Source organism: Puma concolor, chromosome A1 (assembly GCF_028749965.1).
Source record: "Puma concolor isolate L17-30 chromosome A1, mPumCon1.1.hap2, whole genome shotgun sequence".
In the NCBI taxonomy this organism is placed as follows: Eukaryota; Metazoa; Chordata; class Mammalia; order Carnivora; family Felidae; genus Puma; species Puma concolor.
The window spans coordinates 43,710,759-43,737,133 of NC_141667.1; the positions used below are offsets into that span (position 1 = coordinate 43,710,759).

The 26,375-nt window shown below is 54.2% G+C and overlaps 1 protein-coding gene across 4 annotated transcripts in view; it reads left to right on the forward strand.

Moving 5' to 3' along the window:
- Window positions 1–26,375, forward strand: part of NDST1 (N-deacetylase and N-sulfotransferase 1) — a 59,093-nt gene that overhangs the window by 14,773 nt on the left and 17,945 nt on the right. For 3 of the 4 annotated variants that reach the window (XM_086717220.1, XM_086717801.1, XM_086719061.1), the window contains exons 2-3: window positions 16,114–17,012; window positions 23,323–23,817. In XM_086717220.1, the coding sequence (XP_086573346.1) occupies window positions 16,500–17,012; window positions 23,323–23,817 (1,008 nt within the window). In that variant the 5' untranslated portion in view covers window positions 16,114–16,499. Of the gene's footprint in view, window positions 1–5,776; window positions 5,900–16,113; window positions 17,013–23,322; window positions 23,818–26,375 lie in introns of those variants that run through there. The other variant, XM_086718430.1, reaches the window with a different exon arrangement.

Consider the following 26,375-nt stretch of genomic DNA (forward strand, 5'->3'; position numbering starts at 1 on the left):
TGGAGCCGCCCTGTGGAGCCAGCTGTCAGACCCAGAAGTTCTCCTGCAGTGGCCAAAAGGGTGGTAAAGGCTTCAGACAGGGGCCAGGAAAAGCCCTGTTCTGGTGCAAGCAGTCAGTTGTCCCAGGACAGGTTGGGGATTTGGCCAGGAACTGTTCATGTGACAACCCTCGGGGTTGCAGCTGGCACAGGTGATCAGCCTCCAAGCGACACTGGTCTCCAGGAGCGGCAGAAACCAAAAGATGTGTTCAAAAAAATGCTTTTTTTGTCAAGCATTTGCCTTGTTTGGGCGCTTTTCCTTGCCCTGGGACACAGCGGTGGGCAAAACAGACCGTGTCCCTGTTTTGGACTTGGGGCTGACATTCTAGCGGTGGGGCAAGATCAACAAAGCAGCGAATACCAGTTCGATACTGGCTGTTTTTCAGGTGGCAAGAGGTGCCTGGAAGAAAAATAAAGCTTGGTTGGGGGTAGAAAGAGTGACTTGAGCAAATGGCCCTCCTGTGTTGGGCAGTGGTGGAAAGCCTCTGGTAAGAGGGCCGGCAGGCTCCACGAGGGAGGCGGCGGGAGCCACAGGCTGTCTGGGGAAGAGCATTTCAGGCAGAGGAAACAGCACCGCAAAGGCTTTGAGGCAGGAGGGTGTGGGGTGTATCTGAGGGACAGCCAGGAGGCTGGTGTGGCTGGGACAGAAAGAAGAGTCACCCTTGTCGGGGATGGGACCGGAGGGAGGGCAGACGCAAGAGGACTTTGCTGTTTAGTGTGAGTAAAGGTGAAGCTGCTGAGGGGGGGCAGAGGCCGCCCTTGTTCCAGCACACACTTGGGAAGGACTGAGTGGACTACCACCCGAGAAGTGACGGCAGGGTGGAAAGCCCCCGTAGGCACTCAGATGGAGGGCTCAGTGTGACCACTGTGCGGGAGGCAGCCAGAGGTCGGATTCTGGATCAATTTCACTGGATGAGCTGATGGATTGGGTGTGGGGTGTGAGAAGAAGCGGCTGTCCACAGCAAGGATTCTGGCCTGCAGCACTGGAAGGACAGCGTTGTCATTTACTGAGACAGGGAAGGCTGCATGACGAGCAGGTTTGGGGAGAGAAATGGAGATTTCAGGTCAGATGCGTTACACCGGAGCATTGGCTGGAGTGGAGGGCACATGGGTAGAGATTTGTCCTGGGCCTTGTATTCCTGCTGCTGAAGGGGCAATTCCTGTGTGGGTGTGAGGGCTGCCCTCCCGAACTCTGAGACTCTGTTCTCTAAGAACAAATGTTTCCTGGGCCCTTCATGTTCTTTTCTCTCTTTGACAGCCTCCTACTGCTTTTCCCTTCGGAGGAAAAAGGCAGATTCCGATGGCTCACTGTCATGGTGGTCCCAGCCTTTCTACCTGGCATGGCTCTTTGGTCGGGGGGGGGTGGGTGGAGGGGGCAGGCTGGAGGCGAGCCCTGGAGGCCTCAGGCCTTGTCTTGGCTCTGCTACCAATAGAGAGAGCTATCACTCCGGGCCTTGGTTTCCCCTCTTGTACACAGAAGTGCTGAGCTTGCCCCAGGGTTCTGAGGGTGGAAGGTTATGCTTGAGGCGGCCGCATAGCACGGTGGTTAAGAACCTGGGCTTCGGAGTCCAGGTATGGGTGTGTATCTTTGCCCTGCTGCTTGGCTGTGAGACTCTGGGCCAGGAACATAACGTCTCTGAGCCTTAATTTTCTCATCTGTGAAAATGGGCCAACCATGGTACCTGTGTCCGAGTTGCAGTGGGAGTTAAATGAGAAAATTTGCACAAAACACGTAGCAAAGGCCCTGGCACATCCCATTCTCTGTTAACTCAGGCTGTTAGTATCAGTGACCTGTGTGGTGGGTCAGGGGAAGGGGTTTTGCCTGGGGGCAGTGGGAGCCATGGAAGGTTACTAAGTAGGAGTGTGTTGCACATGTGATGTGAGAGCAGCTGCGAGTGTGGGGACTTGGCCTGAGTCCTCTTGGTAAGTCCCTGACCCCTTCTACCCGCCAGAGTGAGAACTGGAGGCTGGCCCTACTGGGTTCTCCTGCCTTCCTCAGGTGGGGGTCTTCACTGACCTGGCATGAGCAGCCTCTGCCTTGCACAGGTCCCTCGGGGATGGAGTGATTCTTTCCCTTAAGTTCTCCTACAGGCCTCTTGGGCTGTACATGCCAGTGACTGACCTTAGGGAATGTAAATGTGCGGCTTTGAGGGGTGGGTGACATTGAGGGGACTTGAGTTACATGAAGGGCTCTGGACAGGGCCGGGGGGGGGGGGGCGGGGCAGGCCCGGAGTGGCATTCCACTGGGCACTTGACTGTGCCCTCGGTTCCTGGTCTTGGTCCAGGCTGGGTGGTGCTTGCTGCACTGGAGCCGTGGAGAGGTTGACGACGGGCGGAGGAATGTGGCCCCCTCAAGACCCACACTTCACTGGTGCCCAGGCATGCCGGCTGAGCCCTGGGCTTTCGCAAGCCTGTTTCTCCTCAGTTGAGCCATGCCAGGATGGCAAAGGACATTTCGGAGCCCCCAGGGCTCACAGCCAAGCTGTCATTAGGCATTGCTTGTTTTCCCAGGGTCCAAGCGTTTTTAGAGATGGAGGGGCTCTGGAGATATTCCAGGGACTTCTCTTAATAGCTGGGTAAATTGAGATCCAGAGAGAGCAAGGCACTTGACCAAGGTCTCACAAGGCCACCTCCCTACTATCTGTCACCTCCCTTTGTTCCCATGTCCTTTGCTTAGACTCCTGGCCTCCTGCCCGGATGTTTGTAACAGCCTCTGTCTTGTGGGCTCTCTGAGAGCTTTGTTTGTCTTCCTATTATCATACTCTTGCCTGACCTGCCAGGCACACGTGCTGCTTGAGCATGTCTGGTCTCCCTTCCGGTCCCAGACTGAGCAGCACAGCACAGAGGTTCTGAGCCAGCTGTGTCCCTTCCTAGCATGGTGACCTGGGGCGAGGTAGCCACAATTTCAGAGCCTCAGTGTCTCTGTGAAAGGCAAACAGTGTAGTACTTAATTAATGGGGGGAGGGGGGTGTTTAAATGAGATCATGTGTGAAGGATATTATACCTGCAAGGACTGAGCTCTCAAAAATGGTCATTGTTATAAACGCTGACTGAACTGAAGGTCGAGGGCACAGAGGAGTCAACAAAGCTTTAGACTGGGAGGCAGAAGATGGGCGCTCCGAGTTCACTCTCAAATACTGCCTCACTGTGTGCATTTGGGGACATCACTCCTCCTCTGGGAACCCCACTTTCCTCATTCGAGAAGGGTGGAAGAAATCCCTGCTCTGTTCTTGTAAGGCTGTCATGTGATGCTAAAGCAATGTCTGTGAAAAAGCTTTGCATCTGTGTAATGATTTAAAAATGGCACGGCAGTGGCTGCGGTGTGCTGATGGCGATGAGGACATTGTAGCCACAGGGGTGGACAACTGGCTTGGCTGCAGTCTGGTCAGTCTGCAAATGCTCAGCGCCCACACGGGCTTCCCATGCCTGCCTGCCTGCTCCCACCCTCCACCAGCCTGCCTTTCACATCAGCCTCACCACCGCACACTCGAAGGTGTGGGAGGTGCAAAGACCCAGTGGCATCTTCCAGGCCCTGGTGGATTTTGGGTTATCTGTGGCTAATGCCATGGAATGTAGGATTATAGCCAGACACTGGTTCGAATCTCAGCTAAGCACTTCCCAACTGGGGGCCTTAGCTTCCATACTTGTAAGATGAAGCCCTGATGAAGTGGAGGCCAAGCATTCGGCAAAGGGCGTCACGCGTGGTTATGTAGGACGGTGGTATAATGTGTTTTCTGCCTGGAGTTTGAGGACTGATGGGAGAGGGAACCATTGTGCCCATTTCTGGGGATGAGCTGTAGGTCAGAAACGCCCAGCTTGGAAGCAGCAGGGCCTTCGGAGTTATCTGGCACTGCTCGCTTTGCCGGTGACCAAAGCTAGTCCTGGAGAAGAGCAGGTGCTTGGCCGAGGTCACTGTCGGGTTAGGGGAGGGCTGGGCCTGGGGTGAACTTGAAGGAGCCCCTCACTCTCGGGTGCTACTGGGAGATGGTGCTCCCTCTCAGCATCGGGCAAGTGCGCACAGCAGCATCTGAGAGTGGGCGCCTCCTTACCGTTTGTGCCTGCTGCCTCACTTGCCTGCCCCCAGCCAGGTCTGGGACTAGAACTCCAGTCTCCTGACCCCAGGAACTGAGCCACCAGCCTTGGGAGTGCAGGGACACCTGTGAGGCACCTTCCAAGAGTCTCACAGAGGCCCCTCGGGCCCCTTTAAAAGGAATCTGCCATAAGTAGGTCACCGGATACTTTTCACTCTATGCTCTCTAGTTTCTGTGTTCCAGAGAAAGTGAGGCCCTCCTCCCTGCCTCCCACCACCTCCTACCCCTTCCCCTGCCAGCTGTGCCTCCATGTAAGCATGTTGAGGCCCTCACACTCGATGCGTGTTGGTGGCGGGCCCCTGTCGTGGCGACAAGCCCCAGCACATCTAGAGAGATGAGGCCACTTTCATGCGTGCCTTGAGGAAAGCCTCCTGGGTCTCAGCAGGCCCGTGCTGTGCCCACCAGGCCTCCAGGAGATTAGGGAGCTTCTGTGGCTCTAAGTGACTCGAAGCTTACCCTTCCTCTTTGTTGCTCCCAGCGCATCTGGCTTCCCTCTGCGCTGGCCACAGGGCCTGGAACTTTTTCAGTCTCCCTAAGGCTTTCCTGTCTTGTGGGCAGCCTAGTCTTGGGACATCCATCTGGGCCAGTGGCCCCATCACCACCAGTGGGCCTGTCGGCTAGTCCTCAGGTGGCTGTTAAGAGGTAGCCAAGGCCGCTAATCCCTGCAGGAGTTCTTAGGATTTATCCAGGCCCCGGAAGGTGGTCCTGGGCCACCCTTATGACGTGACATGAGGGGACTTGGACAATTAGCCCAGTCTCTGTCCCTGGGCCCACGCATACAAAAACTCCATCTTTTTTTTTTCCTACCCTGACTCTCAGGGCCTGGAATTCTGCCGTTAGCAAGTTGCCTTGTGCTCTCCTTGACGTCCTCTAAAAAGGCAGATACTCCTGCATGTGGACAGTCCTACGTGTTTACTGCTGAAGAGTAAAGCCAGGCTAGCCTGGCCCTTTTCCAGCTGCCTGTGTGACCGTGGCCATGTTGCTTCTCCTCTCTGGGCTACGTAAGGCCCTTTCACCTAACACCTCAACACGCTGGCCTGGATTCTATGCCTTCTACACTCTGGCAGTTACCCTTCTTCCTCCTCTGCTGGGCGGACAGTGGGAAGGACCCCGCAGCTGAGTCGGGATGGGGGCAGGGCCCAGAAGCCAGTGTCGCCACCCGCGGGCCTAGATAGCTGAGCAGATATCATGTCATCATATCGGGCCTACTTCCTGTTCTTTTCAGGACAGGTGGGGAAGCAGGTCTGGAGGGGGAAGGCTCTTGCTTCACATAGGAAGTCAGGTGGAGTTGTAGCCATAGTGCAGATTTCCTTGCGGCCAGCGCGGGTTCCTCCACTGCCGGCTGCACCTTTCATGAGAGTGTCTGGAGCGCCCATCAGCATGAGGGCCAGGGACGTGCTTTCTCCTCCTCCATGGAAGGTGCCTCCTGGCTGGGGCCTCTGCCTGTTGTGGGGCCCCTGAGTGTGGGGCAGAAGCAAGCAGGACATCCTCTTCCTGAGGTCCAGGAGGGAGGGGCCGGTGGCCTCTGGCAAGGAACCTGGTGGTGAGGGGCCTGGTGGCTTCCGGAACATGGTTGGTGGCTCAGGGTGCCCTAGAGCCACCACTCCCTCCCTCTTTTCCTCCCTCCCTCCCAGGGAGGGGACTGGCTGAGAGTAATGCCATTTGTCCTAGCTCTGGGATTAGGTGCGGCCTCGTCAAGTGAGGAGTGTGCAGCCATTAAGAGGACGCAGTGAAGGGAAGCCGAGCCCAGCGCTGCTGCCTGGAGGTCTGGTGGGTCTTGTCATTCTCTCCCCGGCCTTCCCTTACCCTCTGACCACAGCCCCTAGGCCCCTCCCTTCTGTCCAGTCCTCCCAGGTCTGTCTGGATGTGTGTGCACCAGTAGTGTGGGCATGTTCACAGCCATGCAGGAGGGGCCCGGGTGTGCAGGGAGTGGGACAGCCTGGCCCCAAGCCTGGCCCTGGGTCCTGTCTGCATTTAGGACCAGGAGCGGGTTCCTGAAGTGTCTCAGCCCCTGGGGCAGCCCCAGAGAGATGGCTCGGGGCTGACCTGGCAGATTCCTGTTGGAGGAGAAGGAGGTAGTGGCCGAGGGGTAGGAAGGAAGGGCTATTTCTCTTGATAGCTCGGCGATCCTGTGAACCCACGGAAGCCAACAGGTCCAAGAGTTAAAGATTACTGCAGGGCCATTGGTGGGGAGCAGGAATGGCGAGGTCCCAGGGCGCTGAGAGGTCACATTCATGGCCTCAGTCTTGTCTACACTTGTGAAAGCCACAACATGTCAAAGCCAGGACTCCAGGACAGTTCCCCTGTTCTTATTTGTCGTGCGTGTGTCGGGGGGGTGGGGGGGTGGGGTGGGGTGGGATGGGGGAGCAGTCACAGCCACACTGCATTTGTTTGGAATGCAGTATCTGTCTGGGGAGAGCCCTCTAACAGCTTTCCTAGATTCTGGAAGGGTTCTGTAACCCAGGAGGTCACAAACTTCCGATCTAGTGCACACCCCTCGTTGTCTAGTGGAGGAAACAGAGGTGAGGAGAAGGGAAGGGTCTTGCCCAGGGGCACCTAGGGAGCGAGTGGTGGGGCTGGGATGCTGATGTGGACCCCAGGCCCACATGGGTTTTGGCTTCTGTACCCATGAGATGGAGCTCTCCCCACCGCCTAACAGTACACCTGCTTTATGGAATCTCTCGGGGGGCATCTGGTGACCTGGGGTGGACCCGTGGAAGGACAGGCGCTGGGACTGACCAGCCTTGCCTGGCTCCTCTGCAGGGGTGGCAGATGGGGGTGGGGAGGTTCAGGGCATGATAAACTTGTTTCTACGTCACTGGGAAAAAATGACAAATAAATGGGGTCATGGTAGTACCTGGTGTGCCACAGACCCGTGAGGCATGCTGGTCACCATTTTCCTTCGAGTTGGCCCTCGAAGTTGAGATGTCCTGCTTCTTCTTACCCTCACTCCTTCGTCTCTTCTTCCTTCACTTGAGGCTGCTGCCTGGGCCATGGAGGCAGCCCCCTTTCTAACATGGACACCTGCTTGTCAGAGATGACTGAGGCCCCTGGGGCAGGGGAAGGTGAGGACCCTCTGGCTGAGGTCTTGCCTTTCTGGGAACCTGCGGTGTCCTACTCTGCCAGTGAAGACTTTCCCATTCCTGAAGAAATTGGGTCAGCCTGTGTTTAGGCAGCTGGGATGGGTCATCAGCAGGAAACCTCTCTCTGGACATGCTCTAGGCCACAGACCTCACTCAAGAATGGTGTGGAATGCTGAGCATAAGGACTGTCTATGGGTTACAAATAGCCCACCTTGGAGGACTGGCCCAGGGTCATCCTAAGCTCTGCCTCTGCCTAGCTGGGTGACTTTCAGTCGGTTGCTTACCCTCTCTGAGCCTAGGTTTCCTCATCTGTAAAGTGCACATATCAGTGACCCCACCTCTCTGGGTGTGAGGATTGGGTGTGACAGATCAGAGCAGGCTCTCAGCACTGACCCAGTGTGGAGCTGGTGAGTTATCAGGAGCTCAGCCAGTGCTGGCTGCCGTCCGGCAGGGAGGTTATGAGATTTGCAGGGAACTATCATTCCATTCCTTTTGAATGCCTATGATCTGAGCCTAAGAAAAATAGGAATGGATTCGACTCTGTCATCGATGGATTTGGGGGTTGGGTGGAGAGAGCCCTATTTGGGGAAGCTTCATGGGCTAGTGAAGAGCATGCCCTGTGATGGGCCTCCCCGTCTTGGTCTGTTAGGAGCTTTGGTGGGACTGGGGGGCAGCTGGTCCTGACCTGTCTTGTTCCTGACTCCGCCCCTCCCCACAGGCTGTCTTGTTTGTTTGCTTGCTAAACCCTTTCTTCAGAGCTAGTGCATAGGTAAACTCTCAACTCCGGGCCTGTTGGAGGAAAGACAGCTTCTCAACAAGTAGGGTCTAAGTTCCTGAGGTTTTTTTGTTGAGCATTCCCTGCTGGGGAACCCAGAACAAATCCCAGGTTAGGAACCTGGGAGTGAACCAGCAGGGAATGCTTTGTTTGCTTGTTGATTGATGGCTGATTTGTGAGTCTTCCTCCAAGACAGATCGTGAGAGGCTGCTTTTGATGTTAAAACATGCATAAAATGGATGAAAACAAAGACAGAGCACCATTCAAAGGGAGCAGAGAATAGGATGTCCAGAGCGGTAGAGTGTGGTAGCCGTCCCGGGCGAACACAGGGGACCCGTGTTGCTGACAGCTGAGGATCACAGGCTCTGGAGCTGGTGGCCTGTGCGAGATCCTTGTCACCCACTCGTTAGCTCTGTGGGCTGGGGCAAGTCGCACGCCCCCTCTGGGCCTCACTGCCCCCATCTGTAAAATGAGGGGAAGATAGGTCACAGTGCTGCGGTAAGGGTTAAATGAGCGTGTCATACCAGCATATTGTGTCCAATAAATGAGAGTTCCTAGCATTGATGCATTTAGCTCGGATCCCCAAAGGGGAAGGTAATTGGCAAGGGCACATCTCTCTTGAGCACTTACCATGGGTAGGAGACCATGTCTGCTTTGGAGAGCTTTTGGTGAGGTTGGGGGACCAGTGTTCCAGTCCCGAGAGGCCCTGGCATCTGGCGGCACGCATCCAGCGCTGCATGATGGGACACAGAGCAGGAGAGCTCATCTAGGATTTTGAAAGCCACAGCTGGCCTTGGAGGAGGATGGGCAGGCTTTTAGTGGACAAGAAAATGGGTCAAGGTAGGTGGGCGTGGGGGCAGGGGATCCTTTTCTCTCTCTCTCTCTCTCTCTCTCTCTCTCTCTCTCTCTCTCTCCCCCCCCCCCCTCTCTCTTGGGATCTCAGTGTCCCCATGTGCTCACCGCGGGGTGGACTCCACACTGCAGCCCCGAGGCTCTGAGCCAGACTGCCGACAGTCCCTTGGTGGCGGCCCTGGACTCCGGACTCCGGGGTGACTGATGGGCAGTGGCTGGGCCCTCGGCCAGGCGGCACTGCGGGTCTGTGGGGGATGGGGTGTGCAGCGAATTCCAGCAGAGGAAGGGATTTGCTTCTGGTTGAGCCTCCCAGGGGTGTAATTGGGCTGGAGAAACTCCTGCACAGCTGGGAAGCAAATGTGGAGGATTTTCTGTGCTGCACTGTGCGTGGTGGGTGGGGCAGGCTGAGGCCGGGTGGCTGGTGGAGCTGGGCGGCTTCGGGGTGTGGCCGGGTGGTGGGTGTGATTGTGCTGGGGGTGGGACAGGCCGGGAGGGGCTGGGTCAGCTGTGGGGAGTGGCCCTGGGATTGCCTGTGGGGCTGCCACTGCCCGGGCCTGCAGCCAGCCCTCCTCCCCCAGGCCCGGGTGCCCATTCACATACTTCTGAGGCTGTTTGCGGGGCTCTTCCTGCACCTCCTTCAGCTCCCCACCCCGTACTTGTGCCTGTGGCCCAGATGGCTGTGACGACACCATTTGAACGTGTCGGCACCGTGTGAGTTTGCCCGTGTGTCTATATGCATAGGAGTATGGGGCATCTGGGGAGGTTGTCAGGAATGACCCAGGCGGGAAATAAAAGCTGGGCTAGGTGAGCACCCGGGGCTGCAGGGACCTTCCTGCATTTTACCCCGCAGCAGCTTCACACCAGAAACCTAAAACCTTGGGGTTTGGTAAAGCCTACTTCCCAGTGCCCGGTGCCATTCTCGGTGCCTAGTGGTGCTCTGTAAGTACAATGAGGGGACAGGGAATGGGCCATCTGCTTGTGCCCCACTTCCAATGTCCTCCCAAACCTGACGCCGTTTCTTCTCCTTCTGGATCCACTGTGAATTTGGTAGGTGGCCCTGGGCCAGTTGCTTCCTGAGCCTCAGTTTCCAAATCTGTTAAATGGCTAATCATTTTACTAGCCTATATCGCCGTGTGCCGGGCCCTGTGCTATTTTGCACACGTCATCTCTTTTAGTCTGGGCAGCAGCCCTGCGAATATATAAAGCCTGTTTTACACTTGGGGAAACCAAGTCTCAGAGAGGTTGAGGGATTTGCTCAAAGATCACAAGGCTAGTAAATAATGGACGCAAGATTCAAGCTCAGGCAGGCTGGTTCTAGTCTAAGCCCTTAACTGTAATGCTAGCAGCTGGTGCATGGCCATCTCACAGAATGACACGTGCCGCCCTTCACAGGAGGTCTGCTGCACACAGTAGGCGCCAGGTAAACGTGAGGGCTGGTCATTAGGTGTGCTTCACCATGAAAGGCACAGGACGCTCAGCCTCCGAGAGTTCTTGGTCCTACTCCTGGTGTTGACCTGCCCATCCAGGGCAGAGACGGACCCTCTCCCCAGTCCTGATTCTAAACACCTTGGTTTCTGGAAGGCCCTTGGCCTTTGCCTCCTTTCTCTCCAGGTCCTACACAGGATTGTGGGGGAACCAGAGCATTTTGGAGTAAGGGGGGGTGGGTGGGGTAGGGAGTGACTTTCAACTCCAGAGCAGTGGCCACAGTTACCGTGGTATTTCCCGAAAGTGCAGCGTTGCCATGGTATCACCATGACAACCAGAGCATCTCATTCATTATCCCTAGCACCTTGGCAGGGAGAGCTGGGTCTGGGGCTGAGAGAGCACAGTGGGAGCCTGGCTAAGAGCTAGAGGCCTCAGTGGCCGAGGCCCCCTCCTGCTCTCCCCATCCCAGCTAACATGTCCCTGCAGGCTCTGGAGCCACCTCTGTCTCCTGGGGTCTGGCTTCAAATTTCAGCTCTGCCACGAACTAGCTGGGTGATTTTGAGCAAGTGACTTAACCTCTCTGAGCCTCATTTCCCTCAACTGTAAATGTAAATAATGACAGTAGTTTAAGGCTTAAATGAGATATGGTATGTAAAAGTGCTAAACACAGTACCAGCCAGGCTTGTGGTAAACGTTTGAAATGTGGTAGCAGTAAAAATAACAATGGCGATAATTATAATGGTATCATTGTTGTTATTATTTTTATTATAGAAGCCCCTGGGTTTCATGGAGGAATGAAAGGCCAAATTTGAAGTTAGGGAGGAAACCCATTTGAGTCAAGATTTAGTGGTTTCCTATGTGACTGGGGCAAGTCATTTCACTTTGAAGCCTCAGTCTCCTTATCTGTACATTAGGAGTAACAACAGGTCATTATGAGTCATTCATATCTTGAGTATTCAATTAGAACCTAGGCCTGGGGAGAGTGGTGGGGGCTTCCACAATGAATCAGACTTGTCCCTGCCCTTTGGGGCACCCAGGCATGTGGGGAAGGAGAAGGAATGAAATTAGTATTTGTGGAGGGCCTATGTGCCAGGTGTCAGGAAGGGCCTCTGCCCCTGCAGAGGTCAGTCAGTCCTGCTCCTGCCCTGGGTTCTGGAGCCTACAGGGTGCAGAGTTGTGTATAGAAATACCTGGAGTCTCCTCTGCGTGGACCTCACACTCAGGTGCACCCAGGGACTGGGCGGGAAGCCAAATGAAGGAAGGAGGTCGACTATGGGACTGTGTTAACTGGAGAATGCGTACCTCAGCTGATGGTGGCCTCTGGGGATGCGTGCCCAGTGTCAGCCAAACGTGCTCTTTTTATTTTTACTATTTAATTATTTATTTATTTATTCATTCATTCATTCATTCATTCATTCATTTATAGAGGGTGCAAGTGAGTGAGGGGCAGAGAGAATCCCTGGAGGAGCAAAGAGAGAGAGATGCAGGGAGAGAGACAGACAGACAGACAGAAGCAGGACTCACCCAAAGCAGAGCTCGTGCTCACCTGATGTGGGACTTGAACTCACCAACCATGAGATCATGACCTGAGCGGAAGTCAGATGCTTAATGACAGCCACCCAGGTCCCCTGAACATTCCCCCCTTTTTTTTTTTAAGTTTATTTATTTACTTTTGAGAGAGAGAGAGAGAGAGCACAGGTGGGAGAGGGGCAGAGAGGGAGGGAGACAGAATCCGAAGCAGGTTCCAGGCTCTGACCTGTCTGAGCCGAAGTTGGACACTTAACTGACTGAGCCATCTAGGTGCCCCTGGACATGTTCTTTTTAAAGAGAAGTTAAAAGTCCTAACTTTTATGTGAAGTCTCGTGATATTAAAATGTTGATAACTGATCTCAAATTTAAGTAAAAAGCTGTGCAAGCCAAACAATGCACATTTGCATCCTGTCTTGGCCCGAGGGTCCTGGTTTTCCTGTGCGGCACTATGGAGGGGGATGGGGCCTGTGAAAGCCTGAGGAATGGGACTTGGGAGCAGGAAAGGGGGTGGTGGATAGGGATGACTTAAGAGAAGTGATGACATTGGAACCGGGGTCTTGAAGGATGAGTAAGTGTCCCAAGGGGGAGGGGGAGGCATTCCAGCAATGGGAACTTCATTAGCAAAGGCCTAGATGCATGACCAAGATTGGTGACTGGTTGGGCGAGGCTGGAGTTTAGGAAAACTGCTGGTGATGTCCGCAAGACCCAAGCAGGCCCTGGGCAGCAGGGGGAGCGTTGAGGCCTCAGCCCCCAGCTGTCCTGAAGGACTTGGTGGCTCCAAGGGGATTAGAAGCCCCCCAGTTCTCCATCCCTTGAGCCACAGGGGCTCTGGAATGCAGGTGGGTGTGGAAGGTTTTGAATGGCTGGTGCCAGGCCTTTGAGAAGGTTGCAGTGGGGGACAGTGCTGGAGGCCCCTCTCGCCAGTATGCTGGTGGCTGGCACTTGGCTCACGAAGCGTCTAGCCCTCTGCCCACCCCGACCCCAGAGTATTTGGCCTCTCTGGGGACAGGGGCTGGTTGGCCCCCTCTCTTTCTCCCTTTGCCCTCTCCTGGGCCTGGGCTTTGCCATGCCTTCTCTCTGGCCTCCTGGCCTCTGACCATCTGGCCCCTGCTCATCCATCTGGCTCGAGGGAAAAGCCAGGGCCTCTGAAAATGGGGGTTTGGGATTCTGAGGACTGGCTGTCAGAGACTGGAGAGAGAGCATTGGAGCTGGCTTGTTCAGGCTTTGTGGGCTCAGTTATACCGACACTGTGCCTACATTGAGGAAGCAACTGGAGTGATTGGTAAGAGCTGCTGACCCTCATTCAGTGCCGTGTGCCAGGCGTGGTCTCTGTGCTTTCAGTGTATCGATTCCTGTAATTTTCACAACCATGAGAGCGTGTTAAACTTTGCTGTTTTACAGATTAGGAAAGTGGGGGCACGGAGAAGCTAAATAACTTGCCCGAGATCACACAGCTGCTGGGCGACTGAGCTTGGGTGTGAATGAAGCTCCAGTCTGCGTGTAACCATGAGGCTTTCTTAACATAGGACTTCAGGTCCAGGGACAGGTTTGGGGACATGGGGTCTGGACTCCTTGAAACTGTTACAAGATTTTTCAGCAGCTATGCATATTTTTTATGGGAAAATGTTGTCAGATTCCTACAGGGGTCTATGACCCCTAGATGCCTGAGACTGTTGCATCATTAACACGTACGCTGAAAGTCTGTTAACACAATAGACCAAGGCAGTGACCACAGCACCTAGGCCTGCAGGGGAAGTGTGGTTGGGTGGCTGGAGTGGGCAGGTGTCCCCAGGCGTGGCAGGCAGGCAGGGCATCACCCAGGCAGCTGTACCTCCCCACCCACTGTGCTGGCCCCAAGCCAAGAGGTGGGGCTAGCTGTGGCCACAGGGCAGAGAGCTGCCCTTATCAGTGGGAAAAGGGATGCAGTTGCAACCTGGAAATAAATAGGACTGTCACCCCAGCCCTCCAGCCTCCGCCCAGGAGACCTGTTCCTTCTTGCCCTGCTCTTAGCTGGAATTGCAAGGAGTCCCTGGAAAGCTTTGCACAGTCCCTTATCTCCAAGTGGAGGCATGCGTTTCTCCCCATTCCTACCCCTGGTCGACTGTACTTGTTCTTCTGGTCAGTTCAGGAACCACTTCTTCCAGGAAGCCTTCCTTGATCCTCCCCCTCCGCTTCAAGGGGCGTTAAGTGTCCCTGAGTTCTCTCGAACACCCTTCCCCCACTATCACACTCATCCCCCTGCATTATAGGAACCTATTTTCTTGGCTGCCTTGGGTTCCCCGTGGTGCTGATATATAGTAGGGACTGGGACTGAATTAAAGAATGAATATCAGAGGTGGAAGAGCCCCCAGAGAACGTCTGGCCCAAGCTCCTCTCTAACAGGCAGGAAGCCCAGAGAGGGGTTAGGGTATGCTCTGGGTCACACAGCATGTGATTGGCAGAACTGGGAGCAACGCTGGTGGCCTAGACTTGTTCTCATTTCATAGTCCTGCCTCTTGCTTATGAGCACTTTATTTATTTATTTATTTATTTATTTATTTATTTATTTATTTATTTATGAGTGTGTGAGAGTGGTGGGAGGGGCAGAGGGAGAGGGAGAAAGAATCTCAAGCAGCATGCAGCCCCACATGGCACTCGACCCCACAACCCTGGGATCATGACCTGAGCCAAAATCAAGAGTCCATCACTCAACCGACCACCCAGGCACCCCTGAGCACATATTTTAAAAACATTTGTTTTCTGGGGCACCTGTGTGGCTCAGTTGGTTAAATGTCCAACTTTGATTCAGGTCATGATCTCACAGTTCGCGAGTGTGAGCCCTGCTTCGGGATCTGTGCTGCCAGCTCAGAGCCTAGAGCCTGCTTCAGATTCTGTGTCTCCCTCTCTCTCTGCCCCATCCCCGCTCATGCTCTGTCTCTCTGTCTCTCTGTCTCTGTCTCTCTCTCAAAAATAAACATTAAAAAATTAAAAAAAAAAATAAAACCATTTGTTTTCTTATTTTCACAAAAATAGTAAGTGATTATTATAAAAAAAATTAGGAAACAGAAGAAAATAAAAATCATTTAGAGATAATCATTGTTAACATTTTGGCTTTTTGTTTGTTTGTTTGTTTGTATGGATTTAGTACCAGTTTCTGGCTTATGCATAACAATTTTCAACAGAAATATGACCATGCATAGTGTTTTACAAGTGTTTTCTGCTTTCACAACATGTGTGGTAACTATATTTCTACATCAGTAAATGTCTTTCTTCCACATATTGTAAATGTTGTAAGTGGCTGCCTGGGCTTCTATCTAATGCTTGCACTGTAATTGCTAAGGGCAATCCCCTATTGTTGGACATTTGCTATTGTAAATAGCACTGGGATTTGTCTTCTTGTGGGGAAATCATTACACACTTCTGAAATTACAACCTCTAGGATAAGTTCCTAGAAGTGCAGTTGTCTGGTCTCTGGTATGCTGGACCCACCCCCAGGGCACCGTGTAATCTTGGGCCTGGGAGGGATTTTTAAGATCTTCACCCCTTAGGGCAGGTCTAAGGCTTACATTCACTCCCTGGCTGTGTCCGCTGAGACCCTCACACCTTCTGTCTCTGTCCCATCCCCATCTCTCTCCTCCTAGCTTTCAGTAGCTGCTTCCACTATGTTTAAGGGAGCCTGGAAGGCCGTGGTATAGGGGCTGCTGTTTGGGATGAGGAAATTGGGGCCTTAGTTTACCGGGTGTGGGTGTGTGGTCTTCATTTACTCTGCAGTGAGATTAATACAGGTGGAGGCTCTGGGCGGGGGATGGGTCTGAGGGGGACCCAGGAACCCCAAGTTCTGGCTGCCTGATAAGGCTGCTAGGCCCATTCAGACAGAGAAATGGGTGGGGAAGCACTGTGTGGGTGAGGATGTGGTGTTCAGCCATGATTCAGAACCCCACCTCTGGCTCCCAGGCCTTGCACATGTTTGTTTCACTCTGTCCTTCCTGCATCTGGAGTTTGCTAGCTCTAGTGTTGGGCTCGTGCAATTATAATAAATAGCAACCGCCCTTGTGGACACCATATGCTTGGTATTGCTCTGAGTGATTTATGCGCATTATGCACATTAGGATTAGGGACCTAATCCCTGAGCCTCTTGTGAGGCAGGTACTATTGTCAACCCTGTTTCACAAAGAGGAAAACTGAGGCCGAGAGAGAGCTTGTGTGAAATCATAGAGCCGGGTTAGGCAGCAGCACTTGAGTTGGACCCACCTAGGTCAGGTCCTGTGTGTCCACAGTCAGCGGACGCCCAAAGCCCACACTCGGCCTTCTCACCTCTGGCTCTCCTCTCCTCTCCACAGCCTTGGCCCCGTGGGCCCCACTGAGCGAACGGCATGCGGCACCCCCGGGCCTGCCCCGTGTCCTTCGGCCCGCTGCCCAGCCCCCCCAGAAGGCCCTGACGCCCTGGGGGCACTTCTGCTGTGCACAGGACCACGTGGGGGTTTGCCATGGTGACATAAAGGCGCGCGGAGGAAGGAAGGAGCGCAACCGGCCTGCGGACTGTGCCCCTGGCTGGGAGGAAGGGCCGGGGGCCCGGATCCCCCACTCCTGCTGCCCACTGAGGGCCGCGCTTGCTAAGTGACTGTGAATTTGTTGGTCAGTGGACGACTCTGCTCTCTCCTCCTGCGTGGGGCCTGGGGGTGGCCGGGGCAGAGGGGCCTCCGGAGGCCGAGGTCTGGGGGCCAGGATGCCCGCCCTGGCGCGCCTCCGCAGGCTGTGTCGGCACGTGTCCCCGCAGGCTGTCCTTTTCCTGCTGTTCATCTTCTGCCTGTTCAGCGTTTTTGTCTCGGCCTACTACCTGTATGGCTGGAAGCGGGGCCTGGAGCCCTCAGCAGACGCCCCTGAGCCTGACTGTGGGGACCCGCCCCCTGTGGCCCCCAGCCGCCTGCTGCCACTCAAGCCCATACAGGCAGCCGCCCCCTCCCGCACGGACCCACTGGTGCTGGTGTTTGTGGAGAGCCTCTACTCCCAGCTGGGCCAGGAGGTCGTGGCCATCCTGGAGTCCAGCCGCTTCAAGTACCGCACGGAGATCGCACCAGGCAAGGGTGATATGCCCACGCTCACCGACAAGGGCCGCGGCCGCTTCGCCCTCATCATTTATGAGAACATCCTCAAGTACGTCAACCTGGACGCCTGGAACCGGGAGCTGCTGGACAAGTACTGTGTGGCCTACGGTGTGGGCATCATCGGCTTCTTCAAGGTACGCAGGGGCTGGGGTCCCCAAGCATTAGCAGCGCTGGCTGAGTTTGAATCCCATTTCTACGCTGCATAGCTGAGTGTCTGACTTTTCCTATCTGTAAAATGGGTATAATGGTAGCCCCTACGTCCTAGGATGGTCACGAAGGGTAAGTGGGTGAGTACAGGTAAAGCACTTGGAGCACATAGTACCTGGTGTCTAATAAATGCTTTTTAAGTATTAGCTTTTATTAGGAGCACATGGCAGGGGGATTGCCTGCCTTGCACGGGGACCTGGCACACAGTAGGCGCTTGCCTAAAGGAAGCCTCGGGAATGGGTGTGAGGTAGGAGAGGCTAGGTCCCTTGAACGTCATGGCAGTCCTTCCAAGGCTTGGGGTGTGTCCTCATTTTGCAGATGGGCAAACCGAGGCTCAGGAGGGTTATGTGTCTGAGGCTAGGTAGCCTATAAGTGGGAGAGCCAGGATTTGAATGCAGTCTTAGACACTCTGGGCTCTGGATCCTGTGCTCTTTCCTCTTGCCTGTGGCAGGCTGTGGCATTTTATGCGCCTCCGGAACAGGGCCATTTTGCATTGGGGGAAAGAGGAGAAAGAAATCCCAGTGGGCAGGTGCACCACTCTGGGCTCTGTGGGGCACCGAGAATGACTGCTGGGATCAGAGTCCTTGCTGAATGTGCCATGGAGAAGCTGTCTGTGGGGAGGAGGAAGTTGGGAACAGCTGGATGGGGGGATCCGGGGGCTCTGGCTAGAGAATTCTCCTCTTCAAGATGGGTGGTAGGGACCCTAGGGAGGTATGTGGGGACATTTATCTCTTTAGTCAGCAAATTTTTACAGAGCACTCACTGTGTGTCCAGATCCTTTGCTAGGCACTGGGGACATAATGGTGATCAGAGTGTGCAGAGTCCCTCATTGCTGTCACTGAGCTGACATTTCAGTGCAGTGGGGTGGGGTGGGTGGCAGACAACGAACAAGTAAACAAGTGGCAGGTGGTGACAAGTACAGGAAGGAATAAAGCCGGGAAAGGGCATAGGGGGTGAGGGGTATGGGCAGTTGATGCTGTTTTGGATGGAATGGCCAAGAAGGTTGTCTTTGACGAAGTACTGGAAGGAAGTGAGGCAAGGAGCCACATAGCTCTCTGTGCAGAGGGCCTTCCAGACAGAGGTGACAGGTCCCGAAGCAGGTTCTTGCTTGGCATGAGCTGGGAGAGGAGCAGGAGTGGGTCAGAAATGGCCCATAGCCGCTGACGGGTGCCCATATGTCCCCAGGCACTCGTGGCCACCCATGTGCACTGGGCCCTGTGCTCGGGGTAGGGAGGAGCCTGACCCAGGGTAGGGGTTCCCCCGGTGTGTCTTTTCATGCATTAATGCAGCAGGATGCTCTGCCACTATAAAAGGTTTTGTGGGCCAAGAAATTGAAGGCCCTTAGAAGTCCTGCAGTAGAACAACCTGGTGAGATTTGTTCCCCAGCTGGCTTGATCACAAAGCCCTTTATTTCAAAGAGCAGCCTCTAGGAAACGCTGGCCTGGTTTATGGCTTTACAGTGGCATAACCTCAGGCTCCCTTCATTGTCTGATTTTTCTTTTCCCCTGGACTCTTCCATTCCCTGCCATGAACTTCATTAAGTTTGATTCAGAGCCCCAGGGCTGGAAAACATCTCGATGGCTGACATTTATTGAGTGCTCACCCAGAACCATGCCCTGTCCATGTGCTTTATGTGAATGAACTCATATAACACTCATCAAATGATCCTCTAAGGCGGGTGGATAGCATCCTGATTTAAGAGAAAAGGCAACTGAGGCAAAGAAGGGTGAAGAAATGTGACTACCCTCATCTGTCTAATAAGTACAGATCGAGGATTTGAGCCCAGGCAGTCTGACTGTAGAGGCTTTAGTCTTAACCACACTGTGATGGGTCCAGGGCCCCAAATGCCATTTATGTAGTAGAAATTACATGAGCGCACAGAACTCCCACAGTCTCTGGGGACCAGGCAGTGAGCACAGTTGGTGTGCCAGTGCTTGGATGCTGTCTAACCCCAGTTCTTTGCTGCACAGAAGGTGAACATGAGGCCCCGGGGAGCAGGGACACGCTCACATTCTTACTGTGGGGTCACTGGAAATTCCAGTCTTCGTGTTCTTCCTACCGTGTTGTGTAAGACAAGACCCCTGCTTGGTCTCAGGTAGAGGCCTGGGACTTTCTGCTCAAATGGAGCCCTCTGGTGGTCAGGTTCCATCTTTTGGCTCTTTCCACAGTACAAGTGGGTTTGCATTGGGTTTGCAAACCCAGAGGGTTTGTGGACCCGAGGTCTGGAGACTCCCCCTTTCTAATTCCCACTGGTGCTGGATTCCCAGGTCCGTGTAAGAGTAGGAGCTGGAAAGTCCAGACCCTGCTTCAAATCTTTCTGTCACTTTTAAGCAGAGCGACCTCAGGCAGGATATTCAACCCATCTGTAAAGCGGGACCTATCACGGCACCCGCGTCACTGGGCCATGTCGAAGATGACAGCGGGTGGCACCGTCTGCCACCCAGCAAGTGGCAGCTGCTGTGCCTTGCCATCTCCTTGTTCAACAAGCACAGCTCGTGGTCACCTTTGTCTGTCTTGTGGCTCTGACTTGTGCCCCTAGGAGATCCTTGAGGATGGGAGCCCTGGTTCCTGCCATTGTCATAGCTCAACCTCATGACTCCAGGGGCCCTGGGGCTGACCACATCCCGGCAGAGGATTGACAAGGGCTACCCAGCCTCTTTTATCGCACACCTACTATGTGCCACACTGACCTCATTGCTTTGCCGGCTATACCGTGTGCAATTCTTACAACCACCCTGTGAAGGAGGCACTTCATTTTCAGGTAAGAAACAGGCTCAGCAAGTGAAATGGCTGCCTGAAGTAACAGAGCGAAGTAAGTCAGGGCCAAGATTGACAACCACACTCATGCCTTCCCACCCAGCCACAGGTGAGTATGTCAGAGCAAACAGACCGACAGATGTGAGGACCAGAGACGCGCAGAAGTGGTACCTTGGGAACCTTGGGCGTCCCAAAGTTATCCAGCTAGTTACCATCAGAGTCTGACTCCCAGGTCAGGGCCCTTCCTCCCTCTACCTGGATGACTCCACTGGGAGATTTGGTGTCTCCTGAACGGGTCCTCAGTGCTGAGGAACTGGAGGGGTTCCCCTCTGGTGGGCGGAGGCCTACAGTATGGGCCAGTCCCTGTGATGCCGAGGCTTGCTCTCCATTCCTTTCATTGCCCACTGGGGTGGACGATCAGCAGCTTGGCTTTCTCGCTTCCTCGATGTCTCCCAGCTGGGCAGCTGGCTGAGCTGCCAGCGCCTGGCTATCAGCTCAGGAACGGGGCTTTGAAATGGGATCCCCCAGTGCCTGTGGTCCAGTGTGGCCTCCCAGGCCACAGCAGGTGACGGATAGGGCCTGAAATGTCACCGGGCCCCACTGCCTTTGCTCCCACATGGCCCAAGTAGTTTGGCCAGTGCTGGCTCAGGGGTCCTGGGGACCTGGGGCTGGGCGGAGTGGCCTGTCAGGATGGGACTCTGCTTTGGGTCTCAGCACTCCAGGTTGGCTCAGGACAGGGTGTGGGCAGGTACTCCTGGTATGTGGAGAATTGCATGCAGGTCCTTTATCGCATTTTACAAGGTCAGAACCTTGCAGAGCCTTTCTGGGAATTAGAAAAAAGCACTTCTGCATGGTGGATATTAGCAAAAGAAACCCTCAGGGGAGAGGCAGCTCCACCTGGGGCACGGGCTCAGTCCTCAGCTGAATATCCCTGTACAGTGCTCCCCTGGCCAGCGCTCCTGGGTGGTCTTCCCTATGGCTCTACCTTCCTCTCTAGCCTCATTTGGTGCCCCTTTGCTTTGCCCCACCCACCCCACTCATTCTCCACACAGCAGCCAGATGGATCTTTTTAAAATGCAAATTGGAACCTGTCATCCCTCTGTTCGAAACCCTTTGATAGAGTCTTTGATGGCTTCCACTGCTGCTTCCAGCCTCCAGGGTCCTCAGATCTGGCCCCAGCTGACCTTCCTGTCTCATTGCCTCCTCTCCCTCTTGATCACCCTGCTGGCCTCTTGCTCTTCCTTGAGTCCTCTCCTTCCTCAGGGCCTTTGCACTTGCTGTTCTTTGAATGTAGCCCCAGCTTTCCCGCTGGTTGATACTTATTCTTTTTTTTTTTTTTTAACGTTTTATTTATTTTTGAGACAGGGAGAGACAGAGCATGAACAGGGGAGGGTCAGAGAGAGGGAGACACAGAATATGAAACAGGCTCCAGGCTCTGAGCTGTCAGCACAGAGCCCGACGCGGGGCTCGAACTCACGGACCGAGAGATCATGACCTGAGCTAAAGTCGGCCGCTTAACCGACTGAGCCACCCAGGCGCCCCAAAGTTACTCATTCTTTAAACCTCGGTTCAAAAGCCCCTTCTCTGGGAAGTCTTCCTTGAGCCAGCTGACTGTGGCCAGTTACGGACTCTTCCAGAACTATGAACTTCTATGTAGGATGTGCCACACTGAAGCTTTATCCTTACTTCTGCGATTTTGGTTGCTGTCTCTCTTCCCTGCTTGACTTGAAGGTTTGTGAGGGCGAAGAGCCATGTCTGTTTTTCCTCACTGTATCCTTCACTTAACATAGTGTCTGGCACACTGAACAGTTATGGAATGAACAAATGAAACCCACACTGAAAAACTGTCATGTGCCAGGTACTAGGGATCTGTCTGTTCCTTTTTATTCTATTTACTCGTTTATTAAAGTTTATTTATTTTCAGAGAGACAGAGAGAGTGAGAGCAGTGGAGGGGCAGAGAAAGAGGGAGAATCTCAAGCAGGCTGCACACTGTCGGCACAGAGCCTGGCACGGGCCTCGAACTCACTAACTGTGAGGTCAAGACCTGAGCCAAAATCAAGAGTTGTACACCTAACCAGCTGAGCCACCCAGGCGCCCCTCCTTTTTATTCTTTTTAAAAATCTAATTAACTCCTCAAGCACGTGTTTGCTCTCACTGGGTATTAAGCCTTGTTTTGGGCACTGGAGATCCAAAGGTGGAAATAATGTAGCTCCTGCCTTTGAGAGGGCAGGCTGGTGAGACAGAGACCCTAAACAGATAATGCAACAGCCAAGGTGAAAGTGCTGCAGATGACGCTCGAACCTGGTTCCAGGGAAGCCAGTGCAAAGAGGGCATTTGCACTGGGTTTTGAAGGATGAACAGGAGTTCGTCAGTCCAAGAATACCGAATGGAACTGGCACAGGGACAAGGACGAACTGTACCATGTGCAGAAGCAGGTGGCTGGAAAGGGGAGGGATGGCATGTGAGTCTTGGGAAGAGGAGAGGGGGTGCCGTGGGTACTGTCTGCAGATCCCAGGCAGCTGGGCAGCACCAGACCCTGGGAGAAGAAGCTGGACTCCTGTGAAGGGGGGGCCTCAGGTGCTAGGTGCATACGGAGGGTTGGGAATGCTATGGGGCAGAGTGTCTTTGCGCCTGCACCCCCAGCAGACACCTCATCTTTGGTCTCATCTACATTGGCAATCCAAGATTTCTCCTGAGTGAAGGATTGTGTGGCACAAGCCAGTTTGGAAACCCCAGGCAGAGGAGTCTGGTGGCCAGTTGTGTGTGGGCTCCAGGGGCAGATCATCTGGTTGGGTCATTGTGACAACTCCTGCCCCTGTGTGACTGAGGGCAGCACCCCCTCGAAGCCTCAGTGTCCCCACCCATGAAGTGGGATAATAAAGCCTCCTGAGGCTGGTATGAGGACTGAATGAGCAATTGGTGATGCTGCTGGCCCTGTCCCGAGCACTTTGCCAGAATCATCCTCGACCACTCCATGAGGTACTCACCGTTGCTGGCCACACTTTACAGCAGAGGACACGGAGGCACAGAGAGGTTACCTAACTTGCCCGCGGCCAGGCCGTGTGGTGGCAGAGTCTGGGCTCTCGACTGCTAGACTTTTCTCTGTGTGATTTTGCCCAAGTTACATAGACCCTCTGAACCTTAGTCTCCTCATCTGTAAGATGCAAACGACAGCAACCCCTCCGTCGTGGGGTCACTATGAGGATTAACAGCACCTGCCTGCCAAGTGCATGAACTGGATTCCTGGCTTTGGTGAGCACATCCTGCGTGTTAGCCAGTATATTATTGTGATGGGTGGAGCCGGGTTTGCATAGCTCGGTTAGCACAGGGCCAGGGATAGGCTAAGGCCTTCATGGATGTTAGAGAATACTGTTGACGCTACTGTTATCCCTGAGCTGAGATCCCGCGGGCCCCTGGGGCTTCTGGATCTGACGGCTCTGCTCCCCCTCTCTCCCCCCGCCCCCCCCCCCCCCCCACAGGCCAACGAGAACAGCCTGCTGAGTGCGCAGCTCAAAGGTTTCCCCCTGTTCCTGCACTCAAACCTGGGCCTGAAGGACTGCAGCATCAACCCCAAGTCCCCGCTGCTCTATGTGACACGGCCCAGCGAGGTGGAGAAGGGCGTGCTGCCCGGCGAGGACTGGACCGTGTTCCAGTCCAACCACTCCACCTACGAGCCTGTGCTGCTGGCCAAGACGCGCTCCTCCGAGTCCATCCCACACCTGGGCGCGGACGCCGGCCTGCACGCCGCTCTGCATGCCACCGTGGTCCAGGACCTGGGCCTCCATGACGGCATCCAGCGTGTGCTGTTTGGCAACAACCTCAACTTCTGGCTGCACAAGCTCGTCTTTGTCGACGCCGTGGCCTTCCTCACCGGCAAGCGCCTCTCCCTGCCTCTGGACCGCTACATCCTGGTGGACATCGACGACATCTTTGTGGGCAAGGAGGGCACACGCATGAAGGTGGAGGACGTGAAGGTATGGCCGGGGGTGCCAGACACGTAGGGCAGGGCCTCGCCGCCTTCGGACCTTGGGATGCCCCAGCATGATGTTGCCGTCTCTGTCTCCCCCCAGTGCTGTTGATCCCCCTCCCTCGGCCAGCTGGTTTTATTAATTGTTTTACTGGACGAAAGTGTCCCTGAAAGTTATATTGAAGCATGGGGCAGAGAGGAATTTTGCATCTGGGGTGTGGAACTCAGAAGTGCACCTGTGCAGGGAGAGACCTGGTCACTGAAGCACTGGGCTGGGAGCTGGGCAGGGTTGCTTCTCTGCCTTTGAATCCAGATCTGATTTTTCACTCTCAGAAATGTTGATGTCAGTACGAGAGCTTCCACGAAACTTTTCAAACAAGAATTAGAGCTTGAATCATACACAAGGCATAGTTTAACTGAGGTCTGTATAAATAGTGGAATGCATGTGTTTATTTCAAAAAGCGTTTACCAAACAAAACTGTATGTAAAAGCATTTTGCAAGCCATGAAATTTTACACACATGCATCACTACTAAAGAGAAGCCTCCAAATCAAGACCATTAAGCTAGCTTTAAAATGCAGTTTCCATCCACTCTCTATTTTACTCAGAGTTCTTTGCAAAGGAAACGATCCCTAGTGTAAATGGGGAAATCAGTGCCGGTTGCCATAAATAGAGGGCAAGCACAACAGTAGAGCCAAGGAAAACAAAACCAGGGGATTAAATTCTACCGAGATACTGCTGCCTGCTGACCCGGTCCTCCTTTCCGAGATTAGCACCAACCCAGACTTCCCTTTGATGTTAGGACTGCAAAAGACACCCCTCAGAGGAGTGTTTTCCTTCCGCGTGAGTCCGCATGTGGGCGCTGTGTTCCCTGTCATCTTGCAGTCACCGCTGGGGTCGGTCAGGGGCCTGGGGGGAAGGCCAGGGGAGCATTGGTCCTCCTGCCTGGGTCAGAGGCAAACGCTCTCCTCTTCCTTACACCTCCAGAGGAGAAGAACCCAGCGAATGGTGTTGGGGAGCTGGTGCTGTCTGGGGAGTCAAGATCAATTTGACCCTAAACTGACTGGCACACCTGGGCAGCCCTGTCCGGCATCTGGGCCCCGGTGGTGAACTGACAAGAGGGGTGGATGGGAGGTTGTCAGGCTGTTTCCTGGCACCCCGGGGGGTTCACGGAGGGGCATGTGCAGACAGGCCAGGCTCTCAGAGCCTTTCTGGCTCCCATCTCGTGGGACAGGGCAGTCTTTGATCTGCTTTGCACATTTGCTTCTGAGATATCACTTCTTCAAGGGCGGTCCTGTTGAAAGAAAGTGTTAAGATGATTCCTGTTGAGCCTTCCAGCTCTGAGGTTTCATGCGATGCCATAACCCACTTCCAACAGAGTAGATCGTGTGGTTTTCTATTTAGGATGCCCTTCTACTCTCTCCTGGTATAACCATAGCCTTGGCTGCCTGTCCAGGGGAGTTCCTGGGACTGGTTCAGGGTTGATCCCTTGAGGATACCAGGCTACCGGGCTCGCCGTGTCACCCATGAGCCCTGAGTGGCCCTACTTGGTTCTCACTTTCCCCATTTTTACAGTGAGAGGGATGATAGCAGTTTGGAGCTATTTCTGTCGAAGAGTACTAAGAGAGACACCCTCTTCTGTGGGCTCGGCTCAGGGCGGACTGCAAAGTGCTTCGCCAGCCGGGGTCCCATTTGCCTTAAACATCCTTGTGAGTCTGAAAAGGCAGAGGTTTTCTCCCTCCCCGGTCCCTTAATCCCAAGCACAGGCTACAACTAAGCCTTTCTTTTAGAGACATGAATGTCGCCTCATGAACTTGTACTGGCTGTGCAGTGCAATTTAAATGATACCAACGGCAGCTGCTTATTCAGGGTTTGGCAAGTGCCAAGCTCTGTGCTTAGCTCTCTCTGTGTATTGCCTCTTCTGATCCTCATAGCAGCCATGTGAGGTGGGTATTATTGTGAGTCGCATTTTACAGAGGAGGGCACTAAGGCTCAGAGAGGTGAAGTCACTTGCCCAAGGCCGCACAGCAAGAGCGGGCACATCCATTAGGTAGTGCATGGCCTTGGAGGATGCCGAAGGGCCAGGACTTCCAGTTTGCAAAGTATCCTGACAGCAGGCGTTTGTGGGTTTCTTAACAGCCTTGTGCATTGTGCAGGGTGGGGACTTTCGGAGTCCTGACTCCAGAGTACAAGCGTGTGTTTGTTCCCCAGCGTCAGCTTCCCTTCATTGACTTGCCAAGTGTGGGGTGTGCCATGCATGGGGACACGGCATTGCTGGGTACACAGTACATCTTTGGAGAAGTCATGATCCTGTGACATCAGCCTTGCATTTACTGAGAGAAATCCTCCATGTTTGACAGGCAAAAATAGGAGGCTCACAGTGGCAGTGACCACAGACCCGGCGATGCCACCACTTCACTTACCAAAACGTCCAGCAGTCTTACACGCAGTATGTCACTTAGTCATCCCAAGAGCCCCATCAGGAAGATATTATTGTCTCCATTTCACACTTGGGGAAACTGAGGCCTGGAGCAGTTACAAAGTTTTCTCAAGGACACAGAACAG